The sequence below is a fragment of the Sus scrofa genome, chromosome 15 (genome assembly GCF_054392235.1).
Source record: "Sus scrofa isolate SSC_HxYL_T2T_F1_AM1 chromosome 15, Sscrofa_HxYL_maternal_Yorkshire_Landrace_v2.0, whole genome shotgun sequence".
Taxonomy (NCBI): Eukaryota; Metazoa; Chordata; class Mammalia; order Artiodactyla; family Suidae; genus Sus; species Sus scrofa.
The window spans coordinates 154,333,986-154,357,174 of record NC_139397.1 but is presented as its reverse complement, the minus strand read 5'-3'; the positions used below and the strand labels follow the sequence as shown (position 1 = coordinate 154,357,174).

The window sequence follows — 23,189 nt, the reverse complement described above, 5'->3', positions numbered from 1 at the left end:
GCTGCTGTGGCTGTGGTGTAGGCCGGTAGCTGCAGCTCTGATTTGACCCTTAGCCTGGGAGCCTCCACATGCCACGGGTGCAGCCCTAAAAAGACAAAAAAAAAAAAAAAAAAAAAAAAGGAAAAAGACTTAAACTGCCCCATTGTTCTATCACACACAGATATGCAAACCCAGCAATCACGCATGAACACCACACCCTGAAATGCACTGGAACAAGCGGGCGCAGGCACGCAGCCTCTTCACTTGCAGGGCCGAGGGCACATACCAATCCCTGCAGTTGATGGCGTCCCCGTAGCCGGGCGTGTCCACCACTGTCAGGCGCAACTTGACCCCTCGCTCTTCTATCTCAACAGTTGAAGCCTCAATCTGGACAGTTCTTTCAATTTTCTCTAAAAAAAGAAGCAAACCTGAGAGCCTGTCTGGAGGTCCTAGCAGGGATGCAGCTGCTCGTACACCCTTGGCCAAAGAACAGTCCTCCGTTGTCCTCGACCGAGCGTGCAGCTCCAGGAAGGACACACGTGGAGCACTGAGGAAGGAGGGGCACACCTGCCTAGCCAGTGGGATCAACCCAGATTAGCCAATGGGGTGACAGACGTCGCAGCCAAGTCATCCTCACGTCCAGAAGCAAAGGCGGTGAGAGGACGCACCTTAGCGTCGGGCCAGTTTGCAAAGGTGAGAAATTGCCCGTCGTTTACTTTGTCATATTCACCAACTCAGAAGACCGTTCTCTCTCAAGGGCAGTTCTCAGAGGGTGACATGAAGAACGTGTCTAAATGACCCCAGGGTCAGCAAGGGAAACGTCCAGCTAAGACTAACAAGCTACTTGGGCCCTTTACCCAGTATTGGTAAAAACACCAATACTAAAAATTACAGTTTCTGTTCCCGGGAACAAAACCAAACCAAAACAATTAATTCATTTAAAACCTGAATTAGGAGTTCCCGTTGTGGCACAGTGGTTAACGAATCCAACTAGGAACCATGAGGTTTCGGGTTGGATCCCTGGCCTTGCTCAGTGGGTTAAGGATCCAGTGTTGCCGTGAGCTGTGGTGTAGGTTGCAGACGAGGCTTGGATTCTGCATTGCTGTGGCTCTGGCGTAGGCTGGCGTCTACAGCCCCGATTGGACCCCTAGCCTGGGAACCTCCATATGCCACTGGAGCGGGCCAAGAAATGGCGAAAAGACAAAAAACAAAAAAACAAACCCCAACACTGGCCAGGGGCTCTAATCCTGCTGCGGTGGCCCGAGTCCTAGGCTGACTGTGTGCATGGGGCGCTCACTCCACACCCTCACGAAGCCCCGTGTCCTGAGCTGGAGGATCGCGCCCCAGAGGCAGAGGGCAGAGGACGCCTACCCCGCCTTCCGCGTGGGCAGGCTTCCTCCTGCGCCAGAACCGGACCCTCCCATCAAACACGACATGGGCAGGCCCTAGTCGACTTCAGAGAGCAAGAAAACAAACTCAGAGGATGGGCCCTGGGGAGACGGCCAGCGTCTGCTGCCCCCAGGATCCAGGGACGTCAGGGCGGCCTGCCTTTCCCCACCTACCTGAGGTCTTCCTCGTGTCCAGAGCCAAACGAAACAAACGGATCACACTGAGGGGCGAAAAGCACCCTCTCGGCACGCTTTAGCACCTTCGTGCAGAACTAGGTTAGGGAGGCGAGGGCACCTCTGTACCTGCGGCTCCAGGTATGACTCTCTCCGGGTAGAGGTCGGTCAGGAACAGGCTGTTTATGAGCGTCGACTTCCCCAGGCCCGATTCACCTGGGGTAAAAGCGAAAGGGCTGTTAGGATGTCATCCCTGCGCCACAGCGGGCCTGGCACCGGGCTCAGGACCCCGCGGGCCCTTCCTCCACAGCCACGTGACGAGAGGGGTCTGGTCTCCAGGCTCACTGGTGGGGAACAGGTGCTCCCGGGGCAGCGGGCTCAGCGGCCAGAGCACCGGCCAGAGCAGGGCCTTGACGGAATCTAGATCTGTGAGACTCCAGAATTCACACATCGTGAGATCAGAAACACGATCTTACCTCTCCCCAAATTCATGGGATGGACTTTAGAGGTGGGTCTTTATTTTCTGGTAAGTAAAACGAAAGGTTTTCCGATAGGGGTCTGCTACTCTGTAAACGCGGCCCGTTTTCAGATGGCTGAACATCACCCGTCCAACAGCGCCCGCAGCCCTGCGGCAGCCAGGCTCCCCGCTACGGGCACGGGCCGACGCGAGGCTCCCTTGCGTGTTACCAGGCCGCAGTGTCCCCCTCTGGCCACCCCGTCCCCTTCCTGTTTACTCACACCCCGCATCCCACCGCCGCCCGCTGCGCGCTGCCAGGCCACTTTCCTGCTCACTGGGGTGAGCGTGACACGGCCAAGTCAGGCAAGCACAGTCACTCGAGCGTTTAATGAGTCTAAAATTCCTCTTCAACCACAGTTAGCTATGTATTCTGAATATCTGAAGTTTAACTAGAAAGAAGATGCCAAACACCAAAAAGTAAAACCTACTGGAAGGAAGCGTGAACAGATCCCATCGCCTTACTGAGGGGTACTGCCTATGGCTTATCTTGCATGGAGAAGTGCTTCTGAACCTGGTCTGACTGTGCCCGGGCACCTGCCTCTGACTCTCCCTCTGCCAGGTCCTGCTCAGCACGGGGAAGGAGCACACACCCATTAAAAAAAAATCATTGGAGTTCCCGTCGGGGCGCAGTGGTTAACGAGTCCAACTAGAAACCATGACGTTGCGGGTTCGGTCCCTGCCCTTGCTCAGTGGGTTAACGATCCGGCATTGCCGTGAGCTGTGGTGTAAGTTGCAGACATGGCTCGGATCCCACGTTGCTGTGGCTCTGGTGTAGGCCAGAGGCTACAGCTCCAATTCGACCCCTGGCCTGGGAACTTCCATATGCCGCTGGAGTGGCCCAAGAAACGGCAAAAAAGAAAACCAAAAAAACAAAAAAAAAAACATTATCTCCAGAAAACTGAGATGAGAACAAAAAAGTTGAATCTGAATCTTGTAGACATACAAAATTAGGGCTACCCTTTAGACTCCAATTTTCATAAATGAAAAGGAACATTAAAAGGACGAAACTAGAATTACATGTTGGACATGTCCACACGAGGGAGAGGAAAAATCAGATGAGACACACTACCTGGGCAGGCTACCCTCTGACCGGGCCGTTGGGCAATGCCCCTTACACGTTCCCGACCCTGCAGGGATCTGCCAGTAGGTACCCAGGCCTCTCCGAGAGCCTGGCCCGGGGCCGGGTGAGGGACGCAGAGAACAGCAGGGCAAGTCCCCGTTCCCACGGGCTCTGCAGTCCAGCAGGGGAAGATGACAGAGCCGGTCTGTTACCAACCGAGCGGGGACAGCTGCAAATAAGAAAGCTGAAGAGGGACAGAGGCCAGAAAGCTGAGCACAGGTGTCCGAGTGGAGACGGGTGGTTCTAAGAAAGAGCGTAAGAGATCGCTGCGCTTGGTCGGAGAGCCTTTGGGGAACAGTCACAAACCACTCACACACCACCTCCGCCACGACGGCACTCGGACTGCAGCTCCAAGCACACCCAGCCCTGCTCTCCTTCCACGAGAATCTCTAGGGCTGCCAGGAGTTTCTCAAAAAGGCGCCTTTGGTGGGGAAGCAGACAAAACACTCTGCGGTCAGCAATCTTCATTGGGTCACCTTTTAGAGGCAGCAAGAGCAAAGGCTCGGAGGCAGGGAGGCATTCGGAGCTGACACTGTTACAAAGACGTGGCATCAGAGACAAGGAGGGGCGGCGCCCGGAGGACACAGGTGAGACAGAGCACCGCGCTGCACTGCACTGCACGGCCCTGCACGGTACCCACCGGGCAGCGAGGGGGCAGGGCGGGGGCCTCGGCTTTCCGTCCACTCAGCAGCTGCGGGGCAGCCAGCCGGGCCCGCGAGGGCAGGAGGGGGCAGAACCGGACGGCGGTGCAGCTCTGGGGAGAAGGTGCTCACCAGGCCCCGTGCCCGCAACACTCGTGGACATTCTCACAACCCGCGAGCTCAGATCACGCAGCAGAGGCCTGCTTTCCAGCCAGTCTTCACTTTCCAGCTCAGCCGTCAGGTTCCCAGTGTTCGCCCCGTAACCCTCTCGTAAATCTGGTCACAACCCCCACCCCATCAACTTCCTACCAGATGAAATATTTGACAATAAACTTTACCTACTTTTTATTTTTTGGTCTTTTTACGGCTGCACCTGCAACACATGGAGGTTCCCAGGCTCCATGGGTCAAGTCAGAGCTACAGTGCCAGCCTACACCACAGCCACAGCCACACCAGATCCGAGCCTCGTCTGTGACCTACAGCACAGCTCATGGAAACACCAGATGGTTTAACCCACTGAGTGAGGCCAGGGATCGAACCCATGGATACCAGCTGCGTTTGTCACCACTGAGCCATGATGGGAACTCCTGGCAATAAGCTTCACACACACACATACAAACTTCTCTCTCTCCATGCCTGCGGCATGGAAAGTTTCCAGGCCAGGGATCGAACCTGCACCACAGCTGTAATCAGAGCCACAGCAGTGACAACACTGGATCCTTAACCTGCTGGGCCCCCAGGGAGCTCCTAAGTGCACTCATGTAAACTACAGGGCTGGATCGGCTCTGACCCCAGTGTGCCATGCGGTGAGGGGTATCCACACTCCTGGAGGGCTCCTCTGAACAACTCGAGTCGACTCGCCCCTCTGCCGCCACTGCAACCTGCTCCTGCCACTCCAGCCCGGTTGAGGACACCCTAGAGCCTCTCCTTGTCCAGCTGCTTTTGCTGGGCACACAGCGTTCACTCCTGAGGCTGGTCAGTGCTGCTGTTCGGGTGAGGAGCACAGCTCGCTGACCTGCCCTCCTGCCACTGGACACACCCGTGCTAGTTCCAGAAAAGCGGCTCAGAGCATTGCACACAGGCTGTGGAGATGCTGGTCCCTCCTTGGTGAAGACCCGGGGCGCTGATGAGCCCTGTGGTGTGTGCCTGGCTGCGAGAGGTCGGGCTGGCTTCCGGAGTGGTCTGATGACCTGAGCCACACCAGGGAGGCGCGCTCCGGCTGTCCCGCTGCGAACACCTTCGCCACCAGCCTCTGACACTTCAGCCACCCCAGCCGGTGCACGGTGCTACCTGGTCACCGTGCAGATGACTGAGGACACGTGCCTACTGGCCATTTGTTTCTCTCCTGTGAAATGTCTGTTCGGATCTGGGACCCTTTGTGAAACTGGCTCATCTAACTTCTTAGTGAGCCGCGAAAGCTTTATATATTCTAGACTAAGTGCTATGCCCCAGGCATCCCCGTACTTTCTCAGCTTATGGCCCATTTTTTTTATTGGTGCTTCTGAAGAAAGTTGGTCTTGACAGAAGCACAACGATTCTCTCGGGGACTCATGTGCATGTCCTCAGCAACCTGCCTGCTCCAAAGTCACACCTTTTTTTGGCCGCCCCGCAGCACACCCACTGGGCCGGCCCGGGGATTGAGCCTGGATCCCGGGGCTCCCAAGACGCCGCCGACCACGCTGCACCACAGTGGGAACTCCTCATGCACATTCTTAAGGCCGTTTTCTTCCAGACTTTTTATAGCTTTCCAATTAGGCCGGCAATCCGCCTCGAATGAACCGTTGCTGTCCAGTGGGCAGCAGGATGAAGCTCCCTCTTCCCACCCCGCCTGCATCGCCTCGGCACCTCATGACCAGGTGACCGTGCGGGGCCTGGGCTGTCACTGAGCGCGGCTGACCGCGATGCCGCCCCTCACACACGGCAGTGCCTTTTCTTGGAACTCAGGTCGCTCTGTCCTGCTCTCGGCCTTCTGCGTTTACACCTGCACATCAGAATCAGAGGGTTCATTTCTATTTCTGCAAAGTCCACTGCAACACCAACTGAGACGGACTTGACCGTGGGTCAGCTGGGGAGAGGCCGCCTTGTGCTCCGACCCACGAGCAGGCCGGGCTTCCTTCAGCCTCTCGGCAGGGGGAAGTTCTCAGTGCGGGTCTCGCACGCATGCTGCTCAATCAGCCCTGAGCAATGCGTACGTTCTATGCTGCTATAACTGACACTGTCTTTGAAAGAGATTTTATTACTCTAATCGCTTTTGACGTAGTAATTGTGATTTCTTAGCCATGTAACATGTATAAAACCGAGACAGTTTTAATTATGCTCCTCACTCTGTGTCACCGAGGGACACGCCCCTCTTTTCTCCACGAGCTGGCGGTTCTCACTGCATGCTCCTGCACAGCAGCCACTTTCCAGGAACACACGGACATCCTGCCCTAGAGGAGAACTGCGTGCTCGGCAGCTGAGCAGCGCAGCTCCGCATGTCGGCCGGGTCCTACGGCCGACCAGCTCCAGTACTGCAGTATGAAACACTGTGCCGCCAGTATCATTAAACATGCCACAACATCACGGATTTTCTACCTGCTTCCTAAGTTGCCTGAAGAGTGTTAAAAACTCCTATTTTTACAGATTTGACTCTCCCACCAGATTCTGCATCAGGTATACTTAGGGCAATGTTGTTTTGAACAGATTCCTTTCTCGTTTTGACATAAATTTTCTTCATTTTACAGCAGCGCCTGCGGCTTCTGGAAGTTCCTGGGCAAGGAGTCGGATCAGAGCTGCAGCTGCTGGCCTACACCGCAGCCTGTGGCAGTATCAGATCCTTAACCCACTGAGCAAGGCCAGGGATCAAACCCGAATCCTCAAGGCGATAACCCTGGGGTCCTCAAGCCACTGCGCCACAACGGGAACTCCGTGACACACCCTCTCCATCTCTGGGGACAGCCAGGCAGGAGACCTGAAGTCGGCTTTGGCGGATGTTAACTTAGCCACCAAGGCTTTGTTATGACTGGGCCTTGCATGATAATTTCCCAGTCTTCTCTCTCCTTTTTGGTCTTTTCAGGGCCATACCTGCGGTATATGGAGGTTCCCAGGCTAGGGGTCAATTTGGAGCTGTAGCTGCCGGCCTGCACCACAGCCATAGCAACTCGGGATCCAAGCCGTGTCTGTGACCTACACCACGGCTCACAGCAACGCCGGATCCTTAACCCACTGAGCGAGGCATCCTCATGGACACCGGTCGGGTTCACCACTGCTGTGTCACACCGGGAACTCCCCCCTTCTACTGATCTGGGCTTCTCGACTGGCAGTGTTTCTGCTGTGGCCTCAGGGCAGCAGTCTGATGACGCCTTTTGCTCTTCCTCCAGGCGGCCGTGTCCACTCACACGACTGCGGCCACCTCGCTGCCTTCTCTACTGTCTCGTCGACCCATTTCTCTTGTCCTTTCCTCTGACTGAACGCTTTTTACCAAGCCCTTATTTCTCCAGGCTGCACGGAAGCTCGCCACGTGCGCCATCAGCTGGGCACCCTCCTCTCAGGAAGGCGCCACCGGGCCACAGACCTGGAGGGCGCGCGCCCGCGGGGCCTCTGCGCGGTCCTCGTTCGCTCTTCCTCCCTGCTACACGGGGGCAAGACATTAAAGAGCGACGCACACCTGAGGCTCACCCGCAGGCCTGCCACTCCAGTGCGCTCCCTCGGCGCCGCAAACTTCGTCGCACCTTTCTCACGGAACAGCTCTGACGCTGCTCATTTTCCTCTGCCTGTTTTTTGAAAATGTCTCTATTTTCTTTTAACCTTCATTTTTAAAGGTTATTTCTGATGCGCACACAGCTCCGGGCTTGTGGTTTTGTACTTTCAGTACTTCAAGGTGTCATTCTATACATGCGGCTTGCTTTACTCCTGAGCAGAACTCGTGGACCTTCTTACCTCGGGTGCTCTGTGTGGAAGCGTGTCTTTCTTCCGGCTCCTTGTGAGCCTTCCTGCTCACCAGTGACCGTGCTTCTTGCACGTGCATCCCCTTGGGGCGCCCGCACTCTGGGTGCGCCTACGGCCTTCCTCCTGCACTGTGCTCTCTGCTGCGAGGCCCACCAGACAGTTTCGCACCTCAGAACCTGCACGTGTTTTCATCTCTCAAAGTTCCATTCTGTTCTTTCTAGCGTCTCGTTAACTTACCGCATTGCATCCTGGCTTTGCTCTGAGCACAGACCCACACTGAAAGCAGCCTCGCTCCCGGCTGCCAACGCCACCGGCGCGTCCCACCTTCGGAGACGGTTCCACCACCCGATTTCTCTCTCGGTTTCGTGCCACGGGGCCCCTTTCTCTGCACATCTGGGAACTTTTTATTAGACGCCCAGCATTGTGAACACTACCCTGTCAATGTCTGGATTTTGACGTCCTTCTTTAAGGAGGGATGGGTTTTGTCCTGGCGAGTAGTTCATTATCTGTGGATCAGCCTGACCCTTCACGGCTGGCTCACCAGCTTTGTCAGGGAGGGTTCAGAGCAGCCTCTGCAGCTGACCCCCCTCCTATGGGAGCTTGCTCAAAGTCACGGGTGTCCGGCAAGCCGCCTCCGGGTTGACCTCCAACGTGCCCTGGCCCCGGCGTGGCCTCCAGCTCTGCACTCCCAGGCTCCAGGTCAGCTCTGACTCCAGCGACGGTCTTGCGGGCTCCATGGAGGCCAGCCCTACCTACCCAGCCACTGGCAGCTCGGAGTTCAGCCACGGTGCTGAGGGGAACCCCGATGCCGACGGGGGAGTATGTCTCTTCTCTCGAACTCTGCCCTGTGACCTCAGCTTCCTTGAACCGTGACCTCGTTTGCAGCCCAGGCTGCTGTGTCAGGGCCATTTCCTCCTCCCGGGGCAGAGGCTGGAATGGGGTGAATGAGGTGAGTTTCTTTCTCTCGGGGATCAGAGTTCTGCACTGCCTGTTCAATGTCTTAAAAGGCTGCTTCACATATTCTGAGCAGCCTTCGAGCTATGCACAGCAGGAGGACTAGTCTGGTATAGTTATTTCAGGGTTCAGCAAACTCCCGACGCTCCAGCAAATCCAGCCTGCTCCTTTGTAAACCATCAGAGCCTTGGAGTTCCCATCGTGGCGCAGTGGTTAACGAATCCGAGAAGGGACCATGAGGTTGCGGGTTCGATCCTTGGCCTCGCTCAGCGGGTTAAGGATCTGGCGTTGCCGTGAGCTGTGGTGTAGGTCACAGATGCGGCTTGGATCTGGCGTGGCTGTGGCTCTGGCGTAGGCCAGCGGCTACAGCTCTGATTCGACCCCTAGCTTGGGAACCTCCATATGCTGCGGGAGCAGGCCAAGAAATGGCAAAAAGACAAAAAAAAAACCAAAAACCAAAAACCAATCAGAGCCTCACCTGAACAGAGGTGCCTGTTTACTGACGGGTTGTCTATGGCTGTTTCCCAGACAACAGAGGAGCAGAACACCTGACCACAAACTGTACGGCTCACCAAGCATCAAACATGAGTCTGACCCTCCTCAGGGTCTGCTGCCCGAGTCGCCCGATCACGGCCGGAGCGGAAGCAGCTGTGTGGAGGCTGTGCTGCTTTCTCTTCTCTACCAGGAGCCTGACCAGGCACTGTTACACGGTCACGTAACTGTCCTCCTGAAACAGCACCGTGCACCTTTCTGGACCGAGGGCCCCAATCTCCTGCCTCTCGGGTCTGTGAACTACTTACCCCAGGGACAGTCATTTGTCCCACTCACACATGACCACCCCATCAGGCCGGTGCAGCGGTCGCCCGTCCTGGTGTTTGGGGAGAATTTTGCGAGTGCTGGGAATGAGCCCAAACGTGGTACAATAACCACATGACAGTTCATCAAGGTGAGTTTGTTAGGGACACGCTGAGACACCACCTGCCACACCCACGATAACATACACCTGATGGTACAGAAACTTCAGGTAACCACTCAGTTTCAAAGGACCGTAATTTTAAAAAATGTGGAGTTCCCGTTGTGGCTCAGCAGAAATGAATCCAACTCATGTCCAAGATTCAGGTTTGATCCCAGGCCTCACCCAGTAGGTTGAGGATCCAGCGTTGCTGTGAGCTGTGGTATAGGCTCGCAGCCGTAGCTCCAATTCGACCTCCTAGCCTGGGAACTTCAATATGCTGCGGGTGTGGCCCTAAAAAACAAAACAAAAAATGTGTGCAGTAAGGACTTATCCTTGTTTAAAATACATCTACCACAAAAAGTTAAGAGTTACTTTTACAAGTATTAAAATTAATAACACATTTCCAGTTAAGTATATTAGTTATCTTTAAAGTACAAAATATTGGAGTTCCTGTCGTGGCGCAGTGGTTAACGAATCCGACTAGGAACCATGAGGTTGCGGGTTCGATCCCTGGCCTCACCCAGTGGGTTGGGGATCCAGCGTTGCCATCAGTTGTGGTGTAGGTTGCAGACACGGCTCGGATCCGGGTTGCTGTGGCTCTGGCGTAGGCTGGCGGCTACAGCACCGATTGGAACCCTAGCCTGGGAACCTCCATATGCCGCAGGAGTGGCCCAAGAAATAGCAAAAAGACCAAAAAAAAAAAAAAAAAAGTACAAAAAAAATTATTCTAAAGTTCCAAGGCCTAAACCAACAATAAACAATTATCTTGGCGTTCCCGTCGTGGCTCAGAGATTAACAAACCCGACTAGAATCCATGAGGACACAGGTTCAATCCCTGGCCTTGCTTAGTGGGCTAAAGGATCAGGCGCTGCCCCACGCTGTGGTGTAGGTCGCCGACACAGCTCAGATCCTGCATGGCTGTGGCTGTGGTGTAGGCTGGCGCTGTAGCTCCAATTAGACCCCTAGCCTGGGAACCTCCATATGCCCCGGGTGCAGCTGAAAAAGACACACACACACAAAACCCATTTATTCTCATAGATTTCTGGGAATTTGGGAGTGTCTAGGGTGGGTACGGCCTGAGGGTCTCTTCTGCACTAATGGTGAGGTCAGCCTGGACGGCCTGCCCAGGATGTTCTTGAGATGGGGCCCTCGGCAGCCGGCAGGCCGCAGCCCCTTGCCTTGCGGGACTTCTCGTAAGGCTGCTCAAGTCCCGCAGAGTGACTGACTCAAGAGGAGGCAGGAGCCACCATGTCTTGTACGAGCCAGTCTTGACATCACATACCTTCATGCCCGCGACGGCCCCCTGTTCACTGTGGGCGGGACCCGAAAGTGTCCTGAATACCAGGAGGCAAGGATCGCTAGGGGCCATTGCAGAGGCTGGCTGTCACGAGGAGTGACAACTTTCACAACTTATAAACAAGGAAATGAAGGAAAATTCCCATTTTGCACTTCAGCAAGATTTTCTAAAGACCTTTTTCTCAAATTTCCAGGTTATCTGAACCCATCCGCAAGGTCATACCATTGTACCCCATGGGTGGGAAAGGGACACGTCCACATATTAAACAAGCTTGAGAATGTAAGTTAACTTCTTACCGACCACCATCAGTGTGAATTCAAAACCTTTTTTCACCGATTTTCGATGAACTTGATTGGGAAGATTTGCAAATCCAACATAGCCAGGAGTTTCTGGATTTATAAATTGAGTTGGTTGTTGCTAAAATAAGATTTGACCAAAAAAAAGAACGAAAAACACCTTATTAGTTGCTTTTAAGACAGACATAATCAACTCTGTGACAAATAGGTTATTAGCTCTCACAATTCAAAAAGTACATACATACATACACACAAGTGCATACACATTCCAAAGCCACTTTTTTAAAATTTCTGATTGGAGCTTTTAATTTTTTTTGCAATATTTTTCTTTTTTTTTCTTTCCTTTTTCTTTTTAGGGCCACACCTGCGGCATACTGAAGTTCCCAGGTTAGGGGCTGAATGTGAGCTGCAGCTGCCAGCATACGCCAGCCACAGCAACACTGGACCTGAGCCCCATCTGTGACCTACACTGCAGCTTGCAGCAAAGCTGGATCCTTAACCCACTGAGCAAGGCCAGGGACCACACCCGCACCCTCATTAATACTAGTGGGGTTCTTGATCCGCTGAGCCACAATGGGAATGCCTCAAAATACTTCCATCAGTAAATTGATAGTATTCATGTAAAAACATTAAAAACAGAAAAAAAAATCCCATCCAGTATCATTTCGTGCCTCATGGTGACCTAAGATTTTCTTTTCTTTTCTTTTTTTTTTTTTTTGCTTTTTAAGGGCCTTACCTGCAGCACATGGAAGTTCCCAGGCTAGGGGTCTAAATCGGAGCTACAACTGCCAGCCTACACCACAGCCACAGCAATGCTGGATCCGAGCCGTATCTGCGACCTACGCCACAGCTCACGGCAACACCGGATCCTTAACCCACTGAGCGAGGCCAGGGATCGAACCTGTGTCCTCACGGATGCTAGTCAGATTTGCTAACCACTGAGCCACAACAGGAATTCCCTAAAATAACATTTCTATTAAGCAATTAAGCAATACATAAAAGACACATGCTTAATTAACCTTATTACAATTTCAAATTTTGACCTGAGAAACTGTCTACAGAGTTAAAGGAAAATCAGTCAAGCTTAGCATGTAAGGCAACAACTGACAGCGGTGCCATCCGACAAACTCAAGAATAGCTTCCCAAAGTAAAGACCTGCAGCTATCAGGAGTGGAGCATCTGTGCAAAGCAGCTGGGAGAAAGCCCAGGCCGCTGCTGTACTCCTCGCTCTAAGGAAGCGAGCCCACCAAGGGGAGGCAGGCCACCTGGGGTGGGTGCGGAGCACCTGGCTTCACAGACGGATACAAGCGGATCACAGCGGACACGGCTGAAGCGTCCGCATTCCCGACACGAGGAGCCAGTGCAGTCCAGTGGAACTCTGTGGGATCCAGGCCGTGGCGCCCAAAATGGGAGGAAATAAAAAGATCCATCAAGAGACTTGACAGGAGTTCCCACTGAGGCTCAGCAGGTTAAGAACCCAACTAGTACCCTTGATCATGCAGGTCCATCCTGGCCTCGCTCAGGGGGTTACAGGATCTGGTGTTACCGTGAGCTGCAGCGAGGGCTGCAGAGGCAGCTCAGATCTGGCACGGCTGTGGCGTAGGCCAGCAGCTGCAACTCTCATTCAAGCCCTAGCCTGGGAACTTCTAAGTGCCGCAGGTGTGGTCCCATATGTGGCCCTATATATGCATATGTGGTCCTAGATGCCGCAGGTGTGGAAAGAGAGAGAGAGAGACTTATTAAAGGCAAAAGGCAAGCTACAGAAGAGAATGTCCTTTAAGGCTACCTTTCAGATGTGTATCCACAGGTGCATAAAAACTATTACCAGATTCACTAGTGGTTATTTTGAATAATGGAATTACGGCTGATTTCTGATTTTTTTTTTTCATTTATCAAAGTTCCACACTGATACTTACATAAAAACCAAAAATTACTATCATTGGGTATCACCGTAATGAACACTCTCAGAAGACTTAAAAACAAAAGGCAAAGAGAAATAACATTCTTGCAATTTTATCCACAAGTTCTGCTTTCTCAGCATGTCTTTTAGAACTAAATCCTTTCAGGGCTCTGGGCTAATTTGCAAAAACCAATTTATCAAGTCCGAGAGCCCCATCTACCTCATCATGAAAAATTATTACAATTTTAAAACTTATTATGACACTTTTTTTTTTTTTACTTTTTAGGGTTACGCTAGGAGCATATGAAAGTTCCGAGGCTAGGGGTCCAATTGGAGCTATGAGCTGCTGGCCTCCGCCACAGCCATGCCAGATCCAAGCCTCATCTTCGACCTACACCACAGCTCATGACAACGCTGGATCCTTAACCCATTGAACGAGGTCAGGGATCGAACCCACACCCTCATGGACATTAGTCAGGTTCGTTACGGCTGAGCCATGATGGGAACTCCTAAAACTAATATTTGAATGGTCTGCTAGAAATGATCTAAGGAAGTTAAATGTATTGTCATGTTTTTAGAAACAAGAAATTGAAAATCTGAAAAAAGAAAAGCTCAAAGATTTTAAGACGACAAATCAGAGCTCTGTCTTAGTGAGTCAAACATTCTGGTTGTATTAAAAATAATGAATCACAGGTGTTCCCATCATGGCTCAGTGGTCAGCAAACGTGACCAGAATCCACGAGGTTGCGGGTTCGATCCCCGGCCTCACGCAGTGGGCTAAGGAGCCGGCGTTGCTGTGAGCTGTGGTGTAGGTCCCAGGCTGGGCTCGATCCTAGATGGCTGTGGCTGTGGCTGTGGTGTACGCCGGCAGCTAGAGATCCGATTTGACCCCTAGCCTGGGAACGTCCATGTGCCGCAGGTGCAGCCTAAAAAGACGAAAAGAAAAGAATCATAAATCTTGAGTATAAGAGGTTTGAAAACAAAGCAGTGTCTCTTTGTAGTGCAGATAAATGACGAAGTGTGATCTCTTACCTTAGACATCTCTAATGAAGTTCCGTCAATCTGTTAAAAAGAAAAAGTACGTCCATATCCACATACACACATATTTAACGTGCACTGACATGCAAGACACCTAAGTCATCAACAGCTCGTTTCACTTGGCTTCTCATCACAGCAAATACTTCCCCAGAAATGCTGAAATGACCACCTCTTGCTATAAAGATAAACGAGACAGAAAAGTTTAAGCTAAAGAAAGCGACCCCCTATACCTAAATGTACACACACGTGTGCCAGGTTTTCAACACCACTTTTTTGTACTGACTGTATGTGTGGCACTAGGGATGCAAAACGAGTGCCACCACCTCTGGGTTATGAAACGTCTCTCTCCTTGAAAACGTCCCACAGGAGGGGTGCCTGCAGAGCCCTGGAGATTCCCTGAGCCCCTGAGAACGAGATCTGGACCCTGAGGCCCGGGGAGCAGCAGGAACTCTCTCTCTAAGTACCAGAAGAGGGCCGGGGCTCCCGAGTACTTCAGAAACTTTGGGAAACGTGGAGTCTGTCGGCGAACCTCTGATACCAAAGTCAAGAGATGTGAATGACGTCAAAGTTGATTCCTTCCGGTGCACAGAGACTGACTGGAAAGGCTCTCTCACCCTCCGGCCTCCCTGGATGTAACATTCCTGAATACTGCACACCCTCAGTTTCCTTTCTGCGTGGAAATGGTGCCACTCACCTCCGAAAAACACGGTTAACCAGGGTTGAGACAGCAGCGTGCCTGTGTGGTGCCACCCTGGAGCAGGGCAGTCTACCCTGTAACAGCAAGGGTTCCCACGAGCAAAAGCAGCACATGGAGGAAAACAGCAGTAACAGAAGAGAACCTTCCCAAGAAGAGCGAAGACTGGGAGCTGTAACAGAGCAGCGGATTATGCTCTTGAACAGAAGGGACAGCCTAGAGAACACTGTGCATACTCCCGAATTTAAAATGTTAAGTTTCCGCAGCCAAACCTAAGAGCTGGGGGCAGGAGTGAGCGCAGAGAAGTAACACTTTCAGAAGGGAAACAGGGCAGCCAGCTGGAAAACAGACGGTCCTGGCAGAAGAGGAAACAGACACGCTGTCCTCAAGTAATAAAGAGGACAGTGTCTGATGACAAAAGAGGAGGAAAGGTAGTCATCAAAAAAAACACTTCCAAGAGAAAAGTATGAAACAGCCACTTGACCAAACAAGCAAAAAAAAAAAAAAAAAAAAAAAAAAAGGAAGAGAAACAAGACAAAAATTCAAGAATCAGTCGTCAGTCTAAATGTAAAAGAAGTAAATGCTCTCCTTCAAAGAAGAGACAGGTTTGGGGGGAACACACCCAAACCTGTCTATAAGCTCTAGGGATACAAAGTAGCCCCGTTAACGTTAAAAATCAAGGGCCAGGCTAAGGTCCCAGAGCTCCGCAAACATGATGGGACTGAAGGAAAGCCTCCAGATACAGGAACAACCTGGAAAGATAAAACGCCCGCAAACTGACAGCAGGTAAGCACACACAGCAAGGGCCAGAGAACTTGCTAACAGCGCAATGCAAGGTGGGCTTGCTCAGCGGCTCTCCAAACTGGACAGATTCGGAGCAAGAACAGAGAAGGACTGAATAATCCAACCGATAAATCTGAATTAACAGATACAGAGACTCTTCAAGTCAATAAAGAAAAGCAATGATGAAAAGAAAAATGCAATTATCATGAAATGACTATGAAGAAAATATACACAAATTTTAAGGTATTTTTAAAGTGGTGTTCTCAAATCATGATCTGTTAAAACTAGAGGGGAAAAAAACACCCCGAAAAGCAAAACACAGGTAACTCCCAGTTATTTAGAACCTCCCAGGCTAACCCTGGGATCAAGGAGGGTAACAAAAGCGCAACCACAAACTACCCAGAAAGCCGTGAAAAGGCAACAGAAGCGAAACCTAAGGGTCAGGGCATAAGCTTCACTGACTCAAGTGAGAATTGGGTTTTACCTATTTTCATTCTTAAAGAACACCAAAGACAAATAAACAGAAAATAACTCAATGGATGGGCAGAGAAGTCCAAAAGCCAGTTCTCTGAAACAAGCTCCTCACAAATCCCAGCAAAGAAAAAGGAGCACACACAGAGCAGCAGGTATAATCACCGACATGGAGACCCCACGTGTCAAGACGGCCGCGAACTCGAGACTCTGGAAGCAACGGGTGGTCTCCTGGACACTGCGAACCACCCACCAAAAGTGAACCGGGAACTGAGCACCAGATTAGAACGGACACCACTAAACAGCTAGAGCTACCAATGAAAAGGGGACCAAGACTGGACAGACTGAGAATTTCACCTAAACCTCAGCAGGTAACACCAATGTCCCTCAAGCCACCACAGAAAGAGAAAGCACTCCAGTCTACTTTACGAAGGCAGTGCAACTCGAACAGCAGACCCAGATGGAGAAGCAGCAGTGAGCAAACTGGCTCCTCAGGTCACTCTCACTCGTGAAGAGAAATGGCAAAAATCCCCAGTGAAGTATTTGCTAGCCATTACATCCTAGAAATGTACCAAAAACATCTATCGATACAAGCTGCTGCAACGAATTAAAGGGGAAAACCACATCTGAATAAATGAAGACGAGTATGATAAAATTCAGCAAACAACTCTAATAAAAACACCAAGTGAGGAAACTGCCTAATATAATTTGATACTTCCAAAAATCAATGGCAAGGTAACTCTCTAAACAACAGAATGTTAAATTTAAATTACAATCACAGGGAGTTCCGTCATGGCACAGCGGAAACGAATCGGACTAGGAACCACGAGGTTGCAGGTTCGATCCCTGGCCTCGCTCAGTGGGTTAAGGATCAGGCCTTGCGTGAGCTGTGGTGTGGGTTGCAGACGAGGCACGAATCCCATGCTGCTGTGGCTCTGGCACAGGCCAGCGGCTACAGCTTTAACCCCTAGCCTGGGAACCTCCATATGCCGTGGGTGTGGACCTAGATTAAAAAAAAAAAAAAAAAAAAAATTACAATCACTAACTGGGAAGGGATATCCATTACCACAGCTATTTTTAAACATCTATGAAAAATTCCAGACATATACAAAAGTTCTACCCCACCTACCACCTCATCATCCAGCTCGACAATGATCAACTCAGCACGAATGCTGTTTCAAATATCCCCTTACCCACTGTCCCCAGGCCCTGATTGCGAATACTAGACACTTCTAAAAAGGAGGGTTTGCAAATGACAAACCACCACAAAAACTAACAATAACCCTTAACATAACAGAATGGCCAGCGCTCATGTTTCTCTGTCTCCTTTGCTGCTGCCGACTCAATCAGGATCCAAATAAGACCTCGATACCCCAATCTCGCCATCACCCTTTACCACTACTTCGGCAAGTTCAGGGAAAATGATTTTGCTAATATACCTGAATACGCAAAAGACAAACACTTTGGTTTAAAACATTTCTAGAATAAAATAACTTAGGCAAGGTGGTTGGACATAAGACAGGGATTAAATAAGTCAAAATTCTACTCGGTACTGACAACGAATACCGAGAATTGGAGGAAAGACACCATTTAGATAGAGTGGAAGCAAAACAAACACAGGAACAGATTGAGAAAGAAAACAGGCCTTAAAGGAGTCTAACCACTTTTATTTTCCTAAATTAGTGTTTGAATGTAGCCCAAGCCCAGCCCTAATCCTCAATGAAACGGATTTTTCTCACCAGGCTGGAGAAAATGACTTTGTGGCACCTGGCGGTGAAGAGCCTGAGGTCAGGAAGGCCAAGCAGGCTCCAGCCTCCCAGCTACCACGTGTGTCTGACTTCCAAGCCGCAGGCCCGCTCCGCACTGAGCCGAGCTGCTCCTGGCGCCCGGCGGTCACCCCTTGCCCAGTTCCGCAGGTTGGGCAGGGCCGAGGATGTTCCACAGGGGAGAGGGGGACGCCCGCTCCTCTCTATCGGGTTCTTTGGACCCAAGACCTGCCTAGAGGCCCCGGGCGGGAAATGGAGAATAGTACTGTGGGAACAGAATGGGAGTTCTCAAGACACCTATTTCAAATGCGCCTGAATTTTACCAAGTTCCTCTTGCCATGTTCCACTTCTTTCACACTGACTATTTTCCCTTGAAGGATAATTTGTACCTTTTACAGTTTTCCAACAGTTTAAGTTATTAACTACAGCGAAACAAAAGTTGAGAGAGGAATGCTGAACCTCTGAAGTGCCTGGTTTTTAGGCAGGAAGGCTTTTTAGTCCAGCAACACAAAACGTCAAGCACTGTGATTAGTTTAAACCTTGGCTGCAGATCAATCAAATCCCCCAAACCTCAGAAATTTGGTGAAATGAAAAAATGTAGATTGTACTCATTCTAGATACTATAAACTGCTTAAAGGTTTTTTTCCTCAGAGTTCCTGTCCTGGCTCAGTGGTAACGAATACGACTAGTATCCATAAGAATTCAGGTTCGATCCCTGGCCTCACTCAGTGGGTTAAGGAGCTGGCATTGACCTGAGCTGTGGTGTAGGTCGCAGACACGGCTTGGGTCCGGTGTTGCTAGAGCTGTGGTGTAGGCTGACGGCTGCAGCTCTGATTTGACCCCTAGCCTAGGCACTTCCATATGATGCAGATGTAGCCCTAAAAAGACAAAATAAATAAAAATAAAATAAAAAGGCTTTCTTTCTTGGACCATTGCTTCTTTCTTCCAAGAGCAATACTTGCACCCCCAAACCTCACAGAAGAAATCAACTTTTCTAAAACAAAAGAGACAAAGAACAAGGGGATAAAACTGGACCCTTGTCAACATAACCTTGCCCTGCCAGCGCGTCTATGTACATCAGCCACATCCACCGCCTTGTCACTACGGACTTCTGTACCTTATCCCGATCCACAAAATGACCCTGCAACGCAGGCCCTCGAAGGTCCCTTATCCAGAGCCTGGACCTGAGGTTCACGTACAGGAAACCATGACGGCTCTCAGCGGCTTCGCCCGGCAGCCCACAATCAAATGCATTTTCTGTTGTGATGACGACGACCACGGGAGCACAACGTGGGACAATAAGACTGTTCAACTGCCTTCACCGCAGTTCTGCTGCCTCCTGAGTTTGGATGACCCTTCTCTCAGGAGGAAAGAACACACCTTCTCCTTTTCCAGGAGTTTCTGCCTTTTGAGTTAGGTATAAAAACAGACCTCAACAACATTTATGAAAAATGACAGGGAGGCTCGTGCCATCCATCCCCCCCCCCCCCAGGGAGGGCTGTATGCCAGTTCAGGAGCGGTCAGGATGCAACTGCGATCTGATGGACAAGCCCTTGTTCTTTACCCTGGGCTGCAGAGCTCAGTGAGAGAACAAGATGAAAAACGAAAAATATCAGGACAACCTGTGAGAGCACAGGAGATCACTGCCCTGATTAGCTGGGAGTCAGGATGCTAGGTGGAGCAAAGAAAGCCTGGGTGGGAGCTACCAACAACAAAAACGATGAACCTCAAATCACATGACCCCGAACCCCTAACCATCTCTCCTCACGATGGTAAGACGGATTTGGAGCATTTAGGTCATCTTGACCTATTACAATGATCTGAGTTGTGCTGGTCACCGAGCTGGACCAGTAAAGGATAGCGCCATGCCCCTCCCAGGACAGGTACCACGCAGGATGAGAGGCTGACCTCAGGCCAACACCCACTTCAGGGGAAGAAATCTCATCAGGGAGAGTCTGAGTAACAGAGCAGGTACCAGAAAAGAGGGGGAGGGAACTGGGTCAGACAGGAGGCCTTGGACCAAGGCCCAGGTGAGGAGGACCACAGCGGTCCACCTACGAATTCCGCACAGGTGGTCCCCGGTGCACGTGTGGGGAAAAGACGCTAAGACAGGGGAGGTACTGACGAAAACTGCGGCCGGAAAGGCAAGAGGCGGCCGGGTCGTGTGGGTCCCGTGGGCCCCTTGAGAGTCGGCCTCATCTCAGGCCTCCCCGGAAATGGGGGGCCGCCCGACCTCCATCCCGCCTCTTTTGGCCCACGCAGGCCCGGGGCCTCCTCTCCTCCCGCGGTATCTGCGGCCAAGCGGCGAGAACTCCTTGAGGCTTACCCTCGGCCGGGAGCTGGAGGGGCGCAGTGGCTCGTGTCAGGGAGACAACCTGATGGCCACATGCCGAAATCGCGGCCGACCTGCACTTTCCCTCCCGAACCACGACCAGCAGCCCCAGGCCCACGGAGTTCTCGCAAGGTGAGCAAGCAGTCACCTGGGTTCTCGCGGGACATACCCCGCCGCGAGACTACTGGTGGGCGGGGGCCCGGGGAAAGCCTGGGAGGTATGGGACCCGGGACCCCCTAGGGCTGAGCTGGGCGGAGGAAGACTGGGGAGGACCAGGAGGGCGGAGAAGCCGGGGAGAGGAAAGGGATCGCCAGGGAAAGCCGGAGAGGGCCTGGGAAGACAGGGTAGGGCCGGGGAGTGAGCGGAGAGCACCAGGGAGCGCCGGGGAGGACGGGGGAGGATAAGGAGACCCAGGAGCGCCAGGGAAAGTGGGGGAGGGTGGAGAAAAGAGAGAGAGGGTGGGGAGCGCCGGAGAGCGCCAGGGAAAGTCGGAGAGGGTACGAACAGAGCAGAGAGCCCCGGGGAGAGCGGGGGAGGGTCAAGGGTCAGGGACGAGCGGGAGGGAGCGGAGACCCGGGGAGGGCCAGGGGACCGCCCAGAATACGGGGCCAGCCGCCCCTCCCCCACACCGCACGAGCGGCCCCGCCCGTTTGCCCCCCAGAGCGGCCGGGCCCCCTCCCCAACCTGGCCCCCGCCCCTCTGCGTCGGTTCCCTCGCTCGCCCGCGGCGGCAGGGACACACCGCAAGATACTCACCGCGGACGAACCGAAGAACAAGCGCCGACCAACCGCGCCGCGGACCCGCCCAGCACCCACCGCCTGCTCGCGCCCCGCCCAGCTCCGCGCGCAGTCGGATTGCGTCATCACGTCGGCCCGCCCCTTGCCAAACGCTTCCGTCCCTGCCCCCATTCGCCAGCTGTGGAGTGCGCAGGCTCGGGCTCGTCCGCGGTTCCGCCTCTGCGCAGGCGCCGTGCCCCTCCCACAGCAGTTGGCCATATAGAGGCTGGGGGGTGGGGGGAGGTCAAGCGTAGCCTCTTCTCCTTTACCAAGATGGCGGCTCGCCCCTGTTTCGCCACAGTTCTTACCTTATGAGCTGGGTTTCCTTACGCTGCCAAGAGTAGAACAGGTAATGTGACTCTGCCTTGTGAGTAACTGGGGTGGGAAAAAGAGCGTTTCTACAGATGGAGCTAAATGACCTGTGAGGAGAGGCGGACGCGGGGAGGGCAGGCGGCGGTAAGAGTTGGGACGGAGCACGGCGAGGGGACCCTTGGCCTCCGCTCCTCTCCTCCAGGAAGATGGCGGCAGCACCGAGCTGGAGCGCCGGAGCGAGGCCGCGGAGGGCGGCCTGCGGCCAGGCGGGGCTGCTCTAGCGCCGGGCGGCCGTCGTCTCGGTGGTCCGGGCCTCGCCTCATTGGCCGGCGCGCGTCACGTGGGCCCGGCGGGCCGGCGCGCTGACCATAGAGTTGCGCGCCCGTCCCCGGGGACGTGGCCTTCGTGCGCCCGGGGCTGGGGCCTGCGCGGAGGGGGAGGGCGGGCGGGCGGCTGCCGTCCTGGGCTAGGTGAGGCCTGGGGCGCCTCCAAGCCCGCGCGGGCGGCGCGGCTCGGGGGCGGGAGGGCCGGGCCGGGGCCTGACCGCCCGGCCCCGGGCGTCCTTTCTCCCTTCGCGGCCTGCAGGCTCCGCAGCTGGCCCGTACTCGCTGGGAGGCTGGGCGCCAGTGCCCTCGTACAGGAAGCCTCTCTGGGTTCCCCCGACTGAAAGTCAGCACGGTTCTTGAGGGTCTGCGGGGCGAAGCTGTTTCTGGCCGTAGGGATCCCGAGAGGGCGTCTTCGGAAAGAATGAAGCGCTCGGGGCCGGCGGCCAGGTGTCCTCTGCCCGCCTTGGCGCGGTGCTCGGGCACCTTGTGAAGCAGCCGAGCAGTCGCCCTCCGTGTTGATTACGCAGCGCTCGTGGTCAAATGAAACATCTGCAGGGGTATAGATGAGTTGAAGCCTCAGAAACAGGATGATTTGCCCTTCACGCATCGGGTCTGCGGTTGGGGTGTCTGCCCTCAGCCTCCTGGCTGCCTTACGCCCTCAGGCATTGAGTCCCCCCGTGCTTGGTGTCGGCGTAAGGACGGACCGTCGCGTTCTTGGCAGTAACTTTCCTGAGACCCTGTAAGATAGGGCGCGTCACGGGATCCTGACAGCTGCTCGTGCCGTCCTGCAGAAGAGGCGAACCTGCGCTAATGACACGGGTGGCGCCTGGTGCTTAGGTCCTGTTGCCATCGTTTTGGACAGTTAAGTGCCCGCGAGCTAAACCCGGTGTCTTCGTTTAGTACTGGGAGCTTGGCATCGGTGTTAAACTAGTTGAGGAGGTGTTTGGTTCAGAATGGCTTCAGTCGTTTGAACTCCCAGCTCTCTGGATTTGAGACCTCAACCATCAGCCTCTCAGGAGAGGTTGAGGTTTGGAGAAAATCGAGGAACAGAGTTTGCAAGCCAGTGGCAACAATGACGGTTAAACTTCCCAGTCACTGCCTTTAGTTCCACTCTGGGCCGAGCTCCGTTTGGGGCTCACCTCCTCTTTGGTCAGGCGGACATCAGCTGAGGAAACGTGCAGTGAGGTAAGGAGAACACGCTAGGATGCAGTCGGCCCACGCTCCTTGGTACCCGAGGCCCCGCTGGGTCTTTGTCCCAGTGCCCTCTCCAGGGGCCAAGCTGGCTTCTCAGTGTCCTGATGGGAGACTTTCTTTCTGAATCCTCAAGTCCTTTTCTCCTTTGGTTTTGTTGACTGATGTTTTGGTGGTCTGACTTTGGCCTCATGACTTCTTCAGCAGTAGAAGATGTTTCCCCCAGAGAATGTGTTGGACGTTGCTTTCTGCCAGGCACTGTCAGGGGTTCTGGGGTGCAAAGGCAACGAGGACATAGACTTTTTTTTCTTTTCCTCAAGCAGCTTGTGGTCTAGTATGGGAGAGTCCCTTG

At 53.2% G+C, this 23,189-nt stretch overlaps 2 protein-coding genes across 18 annotated transcripts in view; one reads left to right on the top strand and one right to left on the bottom strand.

Moving 5' to 3' along the window:
* Positions 1 to 21,531, bottom strand: part of SEPTIN2 (septin 2) — a 34,381-nt gene extending 12,850 nt beyond the window's left edge. For 2 of the 11 annotated variants that reach the window (XR_014828778.1, XM_084998096.1), the window contains exons 1-6: positions 20,227 to 20,825; positions 14,881 to 15,052; positions 14,181 to 14,210; positions 11,249 to 11,369; positions 1,671 to 1,757; positions 266 to 389 (exon numbers count right to left, since the gene is read on the bottom strand). Coding sequence is in view for 7 of the 11 variants with exons in the window: in XM_084998096.1 (XP_084854222.1) it covers positions 266 to 389; positions 1,671 to 1,757; positions 11,249 to 11,369; positions 14,181 to 14,189 (341 nt within the window). In the remaining 4 variants the exon portion in view is untranslated. 11 annotated transcript variants of the gene reach the window in all.
* Positions 20,218 to 23,189, top strand: part of HDLBP (high density lipoprotein binding protein) — a 67,569-nt gene continuing 64,597 nt past the window's right edge. For 2 of the 7 annotated variants that reach the window (XM_021075261.2, XM_085000795.1), the window contains exon 1: positions 20,218 to 20,364. The gene's annotated coding sequence lies outside the window, so the exon portion shown is untranslated. Of the gene's footprint in view, positions 20,365 to 21,254; positions 21,358 to 21,688; positions 22,832 to 23,189 lie in introns of those variants that run through there. The other 5 variants (XM_021075257.2, XM_021075264.2, XM_085000789.1 and 2 more) reach the window with 3 other exon arrangements.